The sequence below is a fragment of the Rhinatrema bivittatum genome, chromosome 16, assembly GCF_901001135.1.
Source record: "Rhinatrema bivittatum chromosome 16, aRhiBiv1.1, whole genome shotgun sequence".
Classification (NCBI taxonomy): Eukaryota; Metazoa; Chordata; class Amphibia; order Gymnophiona; family Rhinatrematidae; genus Rhinatrema; species Rhinatrema bivittatum.
The window spans coordinates 27,420,076-27,436,374 of record NC_042630.1 but is presented as its reverse complement, the minus strand read 5'-3'; the positions used below and the strand labels follow the sequence as shown (position 1 = coordinate 27,436,374).

General features: G+C 44.5%; 1 protein-coding gene across 2 annotated transcripts in view; it reads right to left on the bottom strand.

Moving 5' to 3' along the window:
• EFNA4 (ephrin A4) overlaps positions 1–16,299 on the bottom strand; it is a 52,888-nt gene that overhangs the window by 14,744 nt on the left and 21,845 nt on the right. For both annotated transcript variants that reach the window (XM_029580757.1, XM_029580756.1), the window contains exon 2: positions 4,212–4,504. In XM_029580757.1, coding sequence (XP_029436617.1) covers positions 4,212–4,504 — 293 coding nt within the window. The remainder of the gene's footprint in view (positions 1–4,211; positions 4,505–16,299) is intronic.

Sequence of the window (16,299 nt, the reverse complement as noted above, 5' to 3'; positions counted from 1 at the left end):
CAGCTATGCTCACTGCCTTTACCACATCCTCTGGCAATGAATTCCTGAGCTTGTGCTTTTAGTGAAAAAGTATTTCCTCCACTTTGTTTTAAATGTGCTGTTTAGTAATTTCATGGCATGTCTTCCTGATTCGTATTTCCCTGATCCACTCCACACATGATTTTAATAGACCTCTATCAAACCTCCCCTTCAGCCGTCTCTTCTCCAGGGTGAAGAGCTTTAACCTCTTTAGCCTTAAGAACATAAGAAATTGCCATGCTGGGTCAGACCAAGGGTCCATCAAGCCCAGCATCCTGTATCCAACAGAGGCCAAACCAGGCCACAAGAACCTGGCAATTATCCAAACACTAAGAAGATCCCATGTTACTGATGCAATTAATAGCAGTGGCTATTCCCTAAGTAAATTTGATTAATAGCCGTTAATGGACTTCTCCTCCAAGAACTTATCCAAACCTTTTTTGAACCCAGCTACACTAACCACATCCTCTGGCAACAAATTCCAGAGCTTTATTGTGTGTTGAGTGAAAAATAATTTTCTCCGATTAGTCTTAAATGTGCTACTTGCTAACTTCATGGAATGCCCCCTGGTCCTTCTATTATTCGAAAGTGTAAATAACCGAGTCACATCTACTCATTCAAGACCTCTCATGATCTTAAAGACCTCTATCATATCCCCCCTCAGCCGTCTCTTCTCCAAGCTGAACAGCCCTAATCTCTTCAGCCTTTCCTCATAGGGGAGCTGTTCCATCCTCTTTATAATTTTAGTTGCCCTTCTCTGTACTTTTTCCATCGCAACTATATCTTTTTTGAGATGCGGCGACCAGAATTGTACACAGTATTCAAGGTGTGGTCTCACCATGGAGCGATATAGAGGCATTATGACATTTTCCGTTCTATTAACCATTCCCTTCCTAATAATTCCAAGGCCTTTTAACCAGTTTGTAATCCACAAAAGGACATCGCCTCCTATCCCATGACTTTTTAGTTTTCGTAGAAGCCTCTCATGTGGGACTTTGTCAAATGCCTTCTGAAAATCCAAATACACTACATTTACCGGTTCACCTTTATCCACATGTTTATTAACCCCTTCAAAGAAATGAAGCAGATTTGTTAGGCAAGACTTGCCTTGGGTAAATCCATGTTGACTGTGTTCCATTAAATCATGTCTTTCTTTATGCTCTACGATTTTGATCTTGAGAATAGTTTCCACTATTTTTCCCAGTACTGAAGTCAGGCTCACTGGTCTATAGTTACCCGGATCACCCAGGGAGCCTTTTTTAAATATTGGGGTTCCTCATAGGGGAACCGTTCTAGTCCCTTTATCATTTTTGGTCGCCCTTCTCTGCATCTTTTCCAGTTCAGCTGTATCTCTTTTTTTTTTTTTTTTTAGATGCAGCGACCAGAACTGCAAACAGCACTGTAAAGGGGGCCTCGCACCATGCAGCGATACAGAGGTATTGTGACATTCTCGGTTTTATTCTCCATTCCTAACGTTCTGTTTGTTTTTTTGTCAAATCGCCACCCACTGAGCCAAGGATTTTAAGGTATTGTCCGTAATGACGCCCAAATCTCTTTCCTGGGTGGTGACTCATAATATGGAATCTAACACCGTCTAACTACAGCAGGGGTTACTTTCCCCCCCTGTTGTGCATCACTTTGCACTTGTCCACATTAAATTTCATCTGCCGTTTGGATGCCCAATCTCACAAGGTCCTGCTGCTTTTTCTTGTATTTTCATAATTCAGAATACATTTTTGTCTCATCTACAAATCTGATCGTCTCACTCCTTCTCTTTTCCAGATCATTTATAAATATATTCAGAAGCACCGGTCCCAGTACAGATCCCCCTGGAGCGTGCCACTGTTTACCCTCCTCTAGTGAGAAAAAACTGCTCATTTAGCCCTACTCTCGGTTTCCTGCCTTTTATCCGGTTTGCCATTTTCCACTGTGGCCTTGTCTTCTCTAAGTGCCCTTTTACCCCCTCGATCATCTATCAGTCCAGTTGACTCCCTCACAGGCTTCCTGCTTCGGCGATATCTGAAAAAGCTTTTATTCTGTTTTTGCCTGGACGGCCGGCTTCTTTTCAAACAATTCTCTTTTTGCCTGCCTTATCGATTTTGTGCACCTAACTTGCCAGTGCTTAGGCTTTTTCCTATTTTCTTCGTTTGGATCCGTTTTTTTGTTTTTTTTTTGAAAGAAGCCCTTTTGGCTATAATAGGCCCCCCCTTTTCACCTCACCTTTTAACCAGAGTTGTTTAACCAGAGGTTTGATGTAAAACCTCTGCAGAGTTTTCTTCTTTTTATCAAAGTCTCCCTTTAGAAAGTTAAATGTCAGAGCAGTAGATTTTCTTATTGCCCTCCCTCCAATTAGTAAATCAGATTTGGTTCTTTTGATCACTGTTGCCAAATGGCCCCACTACTGTTACACCTCTGGCATCAGAACCTGCATTCTCCTAAGAATCAGGCCTAAGACAGCTGCCCCTCTTCTGTTCCTGGACCGGCTGCTCATTCAAGCAGTCCTTTATCTCATCTAGAAACTTTACCCCCACACATACACGCACAACCTGTCCTGATGTGACATTTACCCAGTCACCACTGGAGTAACTGGAGTGTCCCATTATTCCGTTGCTATTTTTCTAAGCTTCCCTAATTCCTGTTAGCATTTCGTCGTCTGTCTGTTCATTCTGGCCAGATGTAGAATACTCCCACCTTCACGCACGGAATTTTTATCCATACAGATGCCACAGTGCATTTAAATCTCCCGCAGGATCTTTGTCCCGTTTGACTCTAAGCCAACCCTAACCTATAGTGCCCCCACCAAGTTGATTCACCCTGTCACTGCGATATAATTTGTACCCTGGAATAGCGCTGTCCCATTGATTATCCTCCTTCCACCAGGTCTCTGAGATGCCAATTATGTCTGTCTTATCATTCAGTGCTATACACTCTAACTCTCCCAGGCAGATATTTCAAGATATGGTTTTAGGGTGTAGACACAACCTGCCTTGCAGTTGACAAGGATACTCTGGGGTCTCCTAGTTCAATCTGCTCTGGGCGACTCTTGGAACCTCTTCACCAGGATTCTCTAACTTCCCTGTTTAGTTAGTATCTTTCAAAGATACCACCCTCGGATCCATTGGCTGCAGAGCGACTGTCAGCGTTCCCCCAGGTTCTTGGTTAGAAGCTACTCTCTCTCTCCCCTTTTTAACACTGGCGCCAACAGCCTTGTTCTACCCTGGTTAAGATGGAACCTGTTCTTTCAGAACAGGTTCCCCCTTCCTCAGAATGTTCTCCAGTTTCTAACAAATCTAAAACCCTCGTCCCTGCACCATTGTCTCACCCACGCATTGAGACGCCAAAGCTCTGCCTGCGTCTGTGCAACAGGGAGCATTTCTGAGGTTCCGGATTTCAATCTCTACCCAAAATCTTAAATTTGGCTTCCATTACCTCCCTCCCACATCTTCTAGGTCATTTGGTACTCGCATGTGCCACAACAACCAGTTCCTTCTCAGCGCTGTCTAAAATCCTGTCTAGGTAGCTTGTAAGGTCCGCCACCTTGGCATCAGGCAGGCGAATGATGATGTGATCTTCACATCCACGAGCCACCCACCTATCTACATTCTTAATGACAGAATCACCAACCATGATGGCGGTCCTAACCCTTCCCTCCTGGGCACCAGCCTATGGAGACTCATCCTCAGTGCAAAAGGAGGATGCATCACTAGCACAAGGGTTGCAGACTGGAATTATGACTTGACTACTATGCCCCTGAAGGCCATGTAGACTGGGGGGAGGCGGCAGGGAGGGAAGACGAGTATGATTTGAGTTCCCCCCCATAAAAAGGTGGTCCCCTCCAGCAGAAGCAAGTGCGCTGCGCCCTGCATCCTGCTCTCTGGCCGGACTCCGCATCCCACTCCTGGATCTTAAAGGGGAAGATTTCGGAAAAGAAAAATGCAGCCAGGGGAAATGGAGAAGGTGGAAAACAGTGCATTTTCTGACCCAATACAAGGCTCATGGATGTTTACAGAGAAGCACAAGATTTGGCTGCTATTAAAACTCCTCCTTCAGTTTAATTAAATTTGATATGCCGCCATTTACAGCTCGTTATAGTGGTCTACTTTATCTCACCAAACCCAAGGAAAAGACAAAGCTGGCCCTTGCGTCTAGCCCCCTCCCCCCCTGAAACTTTCCCCGCAAGATGGGGTACTCACAGATATAGTAGTAATCCTCCCCCGGCCGGAACTCGAACCCCAGTGAGAAGGGAGTAAAGCGCTGGATCTTCTCCGAAAACTTGATTGGCCCAAAGGGGGCATAGGGTTTATTACATTCCCAGCGTTTGAAGGCTCCAGAGGTCTCATAGCAGCCTTCGTAGCCCTCTCGGTCCACCATGAAGAGAGTGAAGGACTCTGTGCGCTCTGGCGGGACGCGGCTCTCGTAGTGTGGGCAGTAGATGTCCAGGTAGTCATTGATATCCACTCGGACAGCATAATCCTCCTGCAGAAACCTGAGCAAGGAGAAAGAGGCAGGGGTGAGAGATGGGGAGAGCAAGGGTTTCAAGGGCACTCATCAGGCAGCACTGAGGGACAAACAGAGCCTCCTCCTTACCACAGAGGGGTGAGCCCAAGAGAATAAGGATCCGTTAGGTTCAAATAACTCAGGTTACTTAAACATCCCCCCCCCCCCCATCAGAGATGCACATCTAACAACAACAAGAGAAAGAGCCTTTTCCATTGCCTCCCCTAACCCTACCTAAAGATCTAAGAACCCAGCACAACCTAAAAACATTCAAAAAAAGACCTAAAAAACACTAATGTTTCCCAAATTCTACACGGACCTTCATACTTCTGATCATCCTAATTCACAAACTGAACTTTCATCTATAAACGTCATAACAACTTCTCTCCAACCAGAACCTACATAGCCTCGTCATCCAACTTAATAATACTTTCTGGACTTGAAAGGTTTAATTCCTGTTTAACATTCACTCTTTTATACTTTTGCACAAATGTTAAGAAAAAACGTATACTTTGTAAACCGTTATGATGGCTCTACCGAATGATGGCACATAAAACCCAACAAAGAAATAAATAAAGGCGGCTCAGGATTATCCAATTTACAATACCATCTCTGTCCTGGCTGATGCCTGTAACACCCCACCCCAGAAGTGGTAATGGAGACAAATAAATAATAAGGGAATTAAAAAAAAAAGCAGCATGCGATAAACAGAGGATCCTAAGTTAGGCCCCAGTGCTGCTCCACGTAGGTTACTCCAATGCATTCTTGGAAGTCTGATGCAGCCGGACACTCTCTGCTCCCCTCTTTGATTATCTTTGATTTTGTTTTGTTGTTTTTTTTTATCGTGCATTTCAAATATAACCTCAAAAACAACTTGTTAAAGAAAATTAAACCCAGGCGCTAGCATAAAAAAAAATAAAAAATACAACAACTGAAATAATTTATTAAATACCAGTGCTGGTTATTTATGAAGCACTAGAAAAGGGGAAAAAAATGGAGATGAGCAAAGGGGCAGAAAACCTCGAAGCAAGGTCCTTAACAAGGAAAGGAAACAAAGGAGAGAGAAGGCCCTGCAAACCTAGAACAATTCCACCCAGACCGTGGTTCATTGGGACTAATTATCCAGGGAAACCCTGAACTGAGTGGGGATCGAACACTGGAACCCAGGAGAACACATTTCCGAGGAAATCTCATGCTCCACGATGCACTGAATGCCTCTTAGCAAGGGGTTTCTCCATCCCCTCTCCAGAGATTCCCAGCAGAGATTGGAAAAAAAAAATCCATCATTTTAAATAAGTTCACCATTACAAAAATACAATTTCTGATTATTAACCCTGTCTTGGAGAAACACGATCGCAAGCAATGTGGCTCTACTGACTCCTTCACTGGATTTTTCTAGAAAGCTGGTTAAATCCGAACCGTGTGCTGATTTTGTTTTTTGTTTTTTTTAACTAGGTAAAAAGAAAATTCTACTTCTTGGTAGAATAGCCCCATCCGAAATGTTTAAGACTTCTATGAAATATGTAATTAGAAATTTCTAAGGAGAAATAAGAGGACATTCAGAAAGTTCAAATATTTAGAGATCTGTTTGAATTAACAGTCATTCAAGACTATGATGTACATCATTTTCATCTTGGATCAGAGTCATGTGCACAAATGTTAATTATGTAGAAAGCCATTCTATCTTCATTATCCTATCCTCATATAAAATTACATCCTAGGATGAAGGTTTAAGAGAATAGTGAACGTCCAATGTATGAGTAACCAGTGACGCTGAGGATTTTTTTTTTAAGAGAAGAAAGAGCAAGAGTAACTATCTAAGGTTACCTCTGCTGGCTTGATTAAGGAAGATCTTGCTGAAAGATTACCTCTTGCGGGGGGGGGGGTCTCCAGCTCTGCTGCTGGTATCTACCCCGTTTTTTTCCAAGAGTTCTCTTCAGCAAGAACAGTCATATACCCAGCTCTGCAGAGCATCCAGCCTCTCTCTCTCTATTCCAATGGCATTTAACTTTCAAAAAGGCGACTATGATAAAATGAGGAAAAAGGTTAGGAAAAAACTGAAAGGAGCAGCTGCAAATGTTAAGAATTTAGCTCAGGCATGGACATTACTTAAAAATACCATCTTGGAAGCCCATACCAGATGTATTCCATGAATTAGAAAAGGTGGAAAGAAGGCTAAACGACTACTGGAATGGTTGAAAGGTTAGGTGAGAGAGGCTATAATATCTAAAAGAACATCTTTCAAGAAATGGAAAAGGAATCAAATGAAAAAAAAAACAAAACAAAAAAAAAAACAAAAAACAGGAAACAGCATAACACTGGCAAATCAAATGCAAAGCATTGATAAGGAAGGCAATGAGAGAATTTGAAAAGAAGTTTGCCGTGAAAGCAAAAACTCATAATTAAAACTTTTTCAGATACATTAGAGGTAAAAAGCCAATTAAATTCAAAGGTGATGATTCAGAGGAACTGAAACACATCTCTTTGAACTTGGAAGATGTAGTAGGGCAAATTGACAAACGAAAGATTAGCAAATCACCTGGACCAGATGCCATACATCCCAGAGTCCTGAAAGAACCTAGAAATGAAATTACAAACCTCTTGGAAATTTGTAAATTATCAATATCATATTCTATGGTACCTGAAGACTGGAGGGTTGCCAATGTAACACCAATTTTTAAAAAGGGATCAAGAGATGATCCAGAAAATTACAGACCAATGAGTCTATACCAGGCAAAATGGTAGAAGCTATCAAAGAACAAAATTGCTAAACATATAGATAAGCATAGTTTAATGGGACAAAGCCAACATGGATTTAGCCAAGGGAAGTCTTGCCTCACAAACTTGCTTCATTTTTTTGAGGGCGTAAATAAACGTGCATAAAGGTGAGCCAGTTGATATAGTGTATCTGGATTTCCAGAAAGCATTTAACAAAGTCCCTCATGAGAGCCTTCTTAAGAAATTAAAAAGTCATGGGATAGGGGGCAGTGTCCTGCTGTGGGTCACCAGCAGGATAAAAGATAAAAAACAGAGAGTAGGGCTAAATGGTAATTTTTCCCAATGGAAAAAGGTGAATAGTGGAGCGCCCCAGGGATCTGTTCTGGGACCACTGCTTTTTAATATATTTATAAATGACCTGGAAATGGGAACAACAAGTGAGGTGATCAACATTTGCCAATGACAAAAAATTATTCAAAGTGATTAAATCGCAAGAGGATATTGCAAAACTGGGAGACTGTGCATGCAAATGGCAAATGAGATTTAATGTGGACAAGTGCAAAGTGATGCGCTTAGGGAAGAGTAACCCAAAAAGGGTGTCATCACTGAAAATAAGTTGAAAGCTTCTTCTCAGTGTGCAGCAGCAGCCAAGAAAGCAAATAGAATGCTAGGGATCATTAGGAAAGGAATGGAGAATAAAACAGAAAATATGATGCATCTGTATTTCTCCATGGTGCGACCTCATCTTAAGTATTGTATGAGGTTCTGGTCACATCTCAAAAAAAAAGATATATCAGAATCAGAAAAGGTACAGAGAAGGGCGACCAAAATGATACAAGGAATGAAACAAATCCCCTATGAGGAAAGGCTAAAAAGGTTAGGACTCTTCAGCTTGGAGAAGAGATGGCCGAGGGGAGATATGAGAGAGGTCTATAAAATAATGAGTGGAATAGAACGAGTAAAACGTTAATCAGTTGTTTACTCTTTCGAGAAGTACAAAGACCAGGGGGGACACAATGAAGTTACTGGGTAATACATTTAAAACTAATAAGAGAAAATATTTTTTGACTCAATGCATAATTAAGTTCTGGAATTTGATGCCAGAGGATGTGGTGAAAACTGTTAATGTAGCTGCGTTTAAAAAAAAGTTTGGACAAGTTCCTGGAGGTAAAGTCCATTAACAATTATTAAGGGGGAGTTGCAGAAATCCACTGCTTATTCTTGGGATAAGCAGCTTGGGATCTATCTACCCCCTGGGATCCTGCCAGGTACTTGAGACCTGGATTGGAAACAGGATGCTGGGCTTGATGGACCTTTGGTCTGACCTAGTATGGCCAAATCATATGTTCTGCTCCTCCAGAGACCAAAATCCTCCCGCAAGATCTGGGAGAAGAGTCCCCCGCCTCCGTCTGCATCATTCCTTCCCTGGAAAATGAGAGCAAGCTTTGCTCAAAGCCCAGCTCGGGGGGGAAGCAGGAGGCTGTAAAGCAGATCAAGCGCAGGGGTTCACGTTCAGCTGCTCCCACTCAAACCAGTAAGGGGTGTCCCCAGCATGTTGGGGGGTAAGGCTGTCACAAGCCCTGGAACTGAAACGTGCTGAGGGTGAACAGTCCCGGGGGGGGAGCTGGGGACCTCCCCCTTGTGAAACCTCTGCCATTTGCCCATAAATCAAATAAAAGATAATATTTCCCGGCAATCTCACAGGGCTTCTCAGATAGTCTCTCTCCTCAGAGCAATCTTGGGAACCCCCCCACTCCCCTTCTGATTTTCTAAAATTCCATAAGACTAAAGCAAAATCAAGCCCCCCCCACCCCCACCCCATCTCTTCTAGCTGTTACTCACCCCCACAAGCTGCCCTAATACCCCCGTGGTCTGTGTCAGTCCTGAGCGGGTTTGGATTATTCTTGCTGCATCTGCCAGTGGCTCTTCCAGGCGCCCATCACTCTCTCGCTAGAGAAGGACTTCCTCATCTTCTCCTTTGTACCGTCCTCCCTGCATTTTCATATCATGACCCGATGCCCTTTGCTTTCCCTTTCTATGGAAAAATTTCACCTTCCTGTCTTTTTTTTTTTTTTTGCAGCCGTCAAATATTTGTGTGGTTTCCATCACATGAGCTTCCAGGACCACACAGGTCCCTTGGGATCAGGAATCTCCGTTCCCGCTCGGTGAACCAGCGTAAGAAAAGCAGCAGCAGCAGCAGCTCATGGACCAGAACATCTCTGGATAATTGAAGTCTCTTGGTCCAGGGTAACCCACGGTGAGCCCAGGCTGGACGTGAGCAAAGGAACGGTCAGTGCTCCAGAGGAAGCCATAGGATACTGATAGAGAGCAGGGGAGCTGAGAAAGAGACTGGCAGAGAGAGAGAGAGAGAGACACACACGGACAAATACAGCACACAAGCCTGTTCAGGAAACCTTGTATTGTTTAAATCAAAACCAATCCTCCTTCCCCCAAATCCCACCTGGATAGTCCTGGAAATGGCACCAGCATCTCTCACCTCTCAGCCCATAAATCAAACCATTTAAAACTAACAATTTTGCCAGCGCTTGGGGAGTGCTCCGTCTCTTTAATGAGGCTCTGCCTCCTGACCCAGCCTGGGCTGCCTGCGTCTCATTACTGAGCCGCGCTCGGCCCAGGGGGCTTTCGCCTCCCGGCTAACCCAGGCAGGAGCACATTCATCTTCCAACACCCCCCCCCCCCCCAACCGAAAACCTCTCCAACCCTTTAAAAGGTGGAGGAGGGAAGGAGAAAGCACGCACACACAAGTGGCCTACATCCCAGGCTGTGCTCTGTGTGCTAGATCTGTAGAGGGGCGCACACGCGTGTTGGAGCAAGGGCCACAGGGGAGGGGAGGGAAGCGCAGCTCTGCCGGATTCCCAGGAAAACAAGCGCGGGTCGAAGAATGGAATCGCGCATTTAGAGATCCGTGCCTAAATATCACCGAGAATTGGCCTGCTTGCGCCCTGGTGAAATCACGTAAAGCAGGAAGTGATGTCATCAGCCCACAACACACAGGCTCTCATGGATGATGATGTCACAGATCCATGAGGTCATCACTAGGTGATATTTGGTCCTTTTTCTCAGGGCTGGGGTTTATGATTTATTTATTGCTTTGCTGCTGAGAGGCCTTCACATAAACTAAAGGTGGGGGCAGCACTAAAAATATTGTACTTTATGTGCCAGATTTACCTTATGGCTGGGTATCCTCCCTACGGAATTAAAATCAGTGCTCACAGTGTTTTGCTACCTATACAGTTTTGCACTGTTCAGTTCCTAGTTTTATGTCCCCAACCCCCTACATATAAACCGCAGTTCAAGTCTTTCTTAGTAAATCCGCCTTCTCTCTTTCCTGGGAAAAGGCAATAAAGCCGAATGGTACAGGGGAGGAAGGCAGAGCACGATGTGGAGGGAGAGAAGGGGGTTCCAGCACAACACAGCCCTCCAGCTCCCCCCCTCCCCCACCCTACCATCACCATAGCCACAACAGAGTGAAAGTGTGTGTGTGTGTGTGTGTGTGTCTTGCCCATTTGCCAGAAGGTCAGCGCTGGGGTCAGCGTGGCTGCTGGTGCTATGCAACAGAGGGCACTGACTGGAACGAGAGGCCCAGGCACAGGAAGCTGGTAATTACGGGCAGAGAAAAAGAATAATCCAAAAAAAATCTTCACACAAACTGATCGTAAAAGCGGCTAACTCCAGCCTCCCCCACCCCAACCTCTCTCCAATGACAGGTCCAGCTGTTAAATCAGTGGGAGATGGGGAGAGAACAGAGCACCCTAGACGTGGCTGCATGCTGGTTAGAGATATGCTTCTTGGATAGGAATTCAAGTGTGTGTGAGAGAGAGAGAGTGTGTGTGTGTGTGGCAGGGGGGAGAGACACAATTTTCAATTTATCTGCTCTTCAATCCTACCTCCTTGCTACACATTCCAGTACCGGGAGGACAATCAATAGTTCTGCTGCAGACAGATCTTATCGGATTCCTCAACCCACCCTCCTCCCCCCGATTTGTGTCTGATTAATTCCACAACAGCCGCAGCCCTGTGGAGATTACACAACACTACTGTAAAGTCAAACACTCTGCCTGGGTGATCCTCTGTAATGGCCAAACCCTCACTGCTGGGCTCCTGTAATCCAGAGAGGCTCTTAACACACACACACACACACAACACCAGCCCCTCCCCCACCTCTCACAAGCACATCTCTAGTCTGCCAACACTTTCGCAATATATTTGCACAGCTCAACTTTGCCCTGTTATATCATCAAGGGGTTAAAAGGGCACTCAGGGAAGATAAGGCCATTGCGGAAAGACTACATGTTTTTTTGTGCTTCAGAGACAGTTTTCAAGGGTGATGATTCAGACGAAGTGAACCAAAATCACAGTGAACCTGGAAAATGTAGTAGGCCAGACTGACAAATAGCAAATTGCCTGGACCCAATGGTATACACCCCAGGGTTCTGAAAGAATTACAAAATTAACATTTCAAATCTATTACTAGTAATTTTTTTGTAACCTCTCATTAAAATCATCCATTGTACCTGAAGACTGGAGGGCGGCCAATGTAACCCCAATATTTAAAAAGGGCTCCAGGGATGCTCCGGGAAACTATAGACCAGTGAGCCTGACTTCAGTCCGGGAAAAATCGTGGAAACTATTCTAAAGAATAAAATCACAGAGCATATAGATATAATGTAATGAGACACAGCCAACATGGATTTACCCAAGGCAAGTCTTGCCTCACAAATCTACATTTTTTTGAAGGGGTTAATAAACATGCGGATAAAGGGGAACCGGTAGATATGGTGTATTTGGATTTTCAGAAGGCGTTTGACAAAGTCCCTCATGAGAGGCTTCTAAGAAAACTAAAAAGTCATGGGATAGGAGGCGATGTCCTTTCGTGGATTACAAACTGGTTAAAAGGCAGGAAGAGAGAAAGATTAAAAGGTCAGTTTTCACAGTGGAGAGAGGTAAACAGTGGAGCGCCTCAGGTACTTACTTGGGCCAGTGCCTTTTTAATATATTTTTTAAATTATCTGGAAAGAGAAACGATGAGGGAGCTGATCAAATTGTTCAAAATTATTTGGAGTAGTTAAATCACTAGCGGATCGTCCGGTGGAGCGCACTGTTAACCCGCGTTTGGATGTGCGTTTTCGACACACTAGCTTAACCCCTTATTCAGTAAGGGGTAATAGCGCGCCGAATACGCGCGTCCAACCCCCCCCCCCCCCCCCCCGAAACTAATAGCGCCCGCAACATGCAAATGCATGCTGATGGCCCTATTAGTTATCCCCGCGCGATTCAGAAAGTAAGATGTGCAGCCAAGCCGCACATTTTACTTTCAGAAATTAGCGCCTACCCAAAAGGTAGGCGCTAATTTCTCTCGGCACTGGGAAAGTGCACAGAAAAGCAGTAAAAACTGCTTTTCTGTACACCCTCTAACTTAATATCATGGCGATATTAAGTCGGAGGTGCCAAAAGTTAAAAATAGTTAAAAATTAAAAATGGGCCCGCGGCTCACGGGTTGAAAACCGGACGCTCAATTTTTCCGGCGTCCGGTTTCCGAACCCGTGGCTATCAGCAGGTTTGAGAACCGACGCCGGCAAAATTGAGCGTCGGCGTCAAACTCGCTGCCAGCCGCAGGCGCTCGCCCGCTCTCCCGCGATTTTTACTGTATCGGCCCGTTTGCTGGGCAAGTTCAGAATCAGGTTGTTGGTCATGCTCAAGTGATTAAGAGTAATACTGAACATATTTCTCCCTTAGAAAAACCACAGTAACCTCTGGAGAAATGTGATCTAACCCTGATTAAAGGTCAAGAATATCTGCAATGCTGATTAGAGGCTCTTGAGAATAATTCTAGGAAATTAAACCTGAGAATACTTAATTTTCCCAAGTCTACAAGCAGTTCTCCAGTTGAATTGCTTAGGACATTTTATGGAGAGGTTCTCAAAATTTCTCAGGATTCTATTACTCCGGTTACCAAGGGTTATCCTCTACCAGGCACCCTTTTTTTCAAATCTAATGCTTTGTTATAAGCATCTCAGATAGAAATTTAGGCTACTGCCACTTTGCTTGTATTTGCTTTGGAACTTGATAGTTTTGTAAGCCAAGAACTGGTTTTAGTTCCTGATGTCGCTAAGGCGACCCAACTGAGACGCTGGCCTTTCTGACTAAAAAGCAACGTGTGACTGACGTAGGTCCTTCTTTTCTTCTACAATTTCCCTGTAAGCGTGTTCTTAAAATGGGTGTTAATAAATATCTTTTCTTTGATCCTGAGCAGTTGGAAGAGTTTCCTCAGAACTGAGAGAGACCCTCGCCTGCTCCCTCATAACGTTGCATATCCTCTGTGCTAAATTATATTGTGAGTTTCAATAGTTATTATAGAGCTTTTTCTTTGTTTATATGTTTTATGTAGAAAAGGTCCCCGCTATGTGGTCTTAAATTGGATATTACATTTCCTTTCTTTATGTATTATAGTTTATTTTATTGCATCCATTATATTCTAAAATGTCATTTTTTTTGACTTGCAAATGTGAAAAATTCTGAAAATAAAGAGTTAAAAAAAAAAATCACACATGGATTGTGATAAATTGCAGGAGGACTTGCAAGACTGGAAGATTGGGCATCCAAATGGCAGATGAAATTTAATGTGGACAAGTGCAAGGTGTTGCTTATAGAGAAACATAACCCTTGCTGTAGTTACACGATGTTAGGTTTAATGGTAGAAGTTACCACCTAGAAAAAAAGATCTAGGGGTCATAGTGGGTCAAATCATTAAAATCGGCTCAGTGTGCTGTGGTGGTGAAACAAAGCAAACAATGTTAGGAATTATTAGGAAGGGAATGGTGAATAAAATGGAAAATGTCATAATGCCTCTGTATCGCTCCATGGTGAGACCGCACCTTGAATACTGTGTACAATTCTGGTTGCGATGGAGAAGGTACAGAGAAGGGCAACCAAAATGATAAAGGGGATGGAACAGCTCCCCTATGAGGAAAGACTAAAGAGCTTAGGACTTTTCAGCTTGGAGAAGAGACGGCTGAGGGGGTGACAGGATAGAAATCTCCAAAATCATGAGAAGTCTAGAACGGTTAAATGTGAATCGGTTATTTACTCTTTCAGATAATACAAGGAGTAGGGGCACTCCATGAAGTTAGCAAGTAGCATGTTTAAAACAAATCGGAGAAGATTATTTTTCACTCAACACATAATTAAGCTCTGGAATTTGTTGCCAGAGGATGTGGTTAAGGCAGTTTTACTGGGTTTAAAAAAGGTTTGGACAAGTTCCTGGATGAGAAGTCCATAAACTGCTCTTAGTCAAGTTGATTTAGGGAATAGCCACTGCTTATTAACGGCATTAGTAGCATGGAATCTAATGTTTGAGTACTTGCCAGGTACTTGTAGTCTGGAAACAGGATGCTGGGCTTGATGGACCCTCGGTCTGACCCAGTATGGCAGCTTCTTATTTTCTTATGTTCTTAATCTGTCTCAGATTTGCCTGCGTGCAATCATAAGAAATGCCATGTTCAGACCAAGGTCCATCAGGGTCAGTATCATGACAGTGGCCAGTCCAGGTTGCAAGTACTTGGCAGATCCCTTAAAGTAGGATGTAATTCCCAATATTCACTCCCTGGGAGAGCAATAGCTTTTTCCATGGTCTACCTGGCTAATAAGGTGCTATGGACTTTTCCTCCAGGAACTTATCCAAACCTCTTTTTAAACCCCGCCACGCTCGTCGCCTCGACCATGTCCTCTGGCCACAGATTCCACAGCTTGATTGTGCGCCGAGTGGAAAAGTAATTCCTACAACTTGCTTTAAAATCTGCTGGTTGTTAATTTCATGGAGTGTCCCTTAGTCCTCGGTGCTATCTGAAAGGGTAAATAACCATTTACTCTTTACCTGTTCCACCCCATTTAGGATTTTATAAACTTCTCTCGTATCCGCTCTCAGCTCTCTCTCTTCCAGGAGTGAATACATTTACTTCTGCCCGCAGGCCTGCGTCTGAGCCTCACTCATGGGGTTAACGCAGGTGCCCCCTCCGCGGCATCGGTGCACGTGGGCAGATTATCCGCCCGCTCCAGCCTAACCACGAGGTTCCTGCCCTGCACCACAACGCGTGTAGACACCCGGACATACAACCCTGCATCACATCCCACGCTCTCTCCAAAACATTCGGGCTTGCTCAGGTCCAGCCAAAATTGGGTTCTTGCCATCTGCCTGTGTCAGGTTTGCAGAAATCCTCCGGTTCATGAGAGACTGTCCCCCGACAGAGCATTACCCAGCGCCAGCCACCTCACCCGCATGCTCTGGGAAAGAGAGGTGCCAGCAATACCCAATATTCAGAACCAGCAAGTCACAGGAAAAGGGCCTGCCCTGCAAGAGACATCTCTTATGGAATAAGATGCCTTCCATGCTGTTTTGATGGCAGCTGGTTACAGAAAGCAGCAGTCGCCGGGCAGGAAAAGGCAGCTTTTTCGTGGGCAGACAGATGGAAGACGTCCCATCAGCAGAGCATCCCGGGCCAAGCCAAAACCTGCCTTCGGGCTTCTCCGAATCTGGTCCAAGAGCCCTTTCACACAGGGCACAAAGAGGAACCTACCCAGATCCCAAAACCCGAAGCGACTCTGTTGTTCGCTAAATGTGCATCTGAATTGCAACGGGGGGAGGGGTCTGTGCTCTGAAAAGGTTACTGATGAAATTCCACAAATTAACAAACTCTTTAAAGAAAGGGAACCCAGCAAAAACCACGAACCTCTCCTTCAGCGATCCATAGGAAGGTGAAAAGCCTGCACGGCAGCGTGGGGTACAAGCTGGGCAGCACGGATCCCATCGCCGCCACGCGCCTTCCATTTGCCCAGCGACACGTTTCCAGTTTAATGCGCCGGGAAGGGATCATTTTCCCCTCCTAAGCAGAGGCAGTTTTCAAGCTAAATTTCTCTGCCACTGGATTTGTCTTCCACCCTTGTTAAAGTTTAATGAGGGCCCTGTCTATACTACACACAAAACACCGAGCCCGGCAGATACCATTTAATTTAAAAAGGTTATCTGTGCCGGTTCTGTGGAAGCTGATC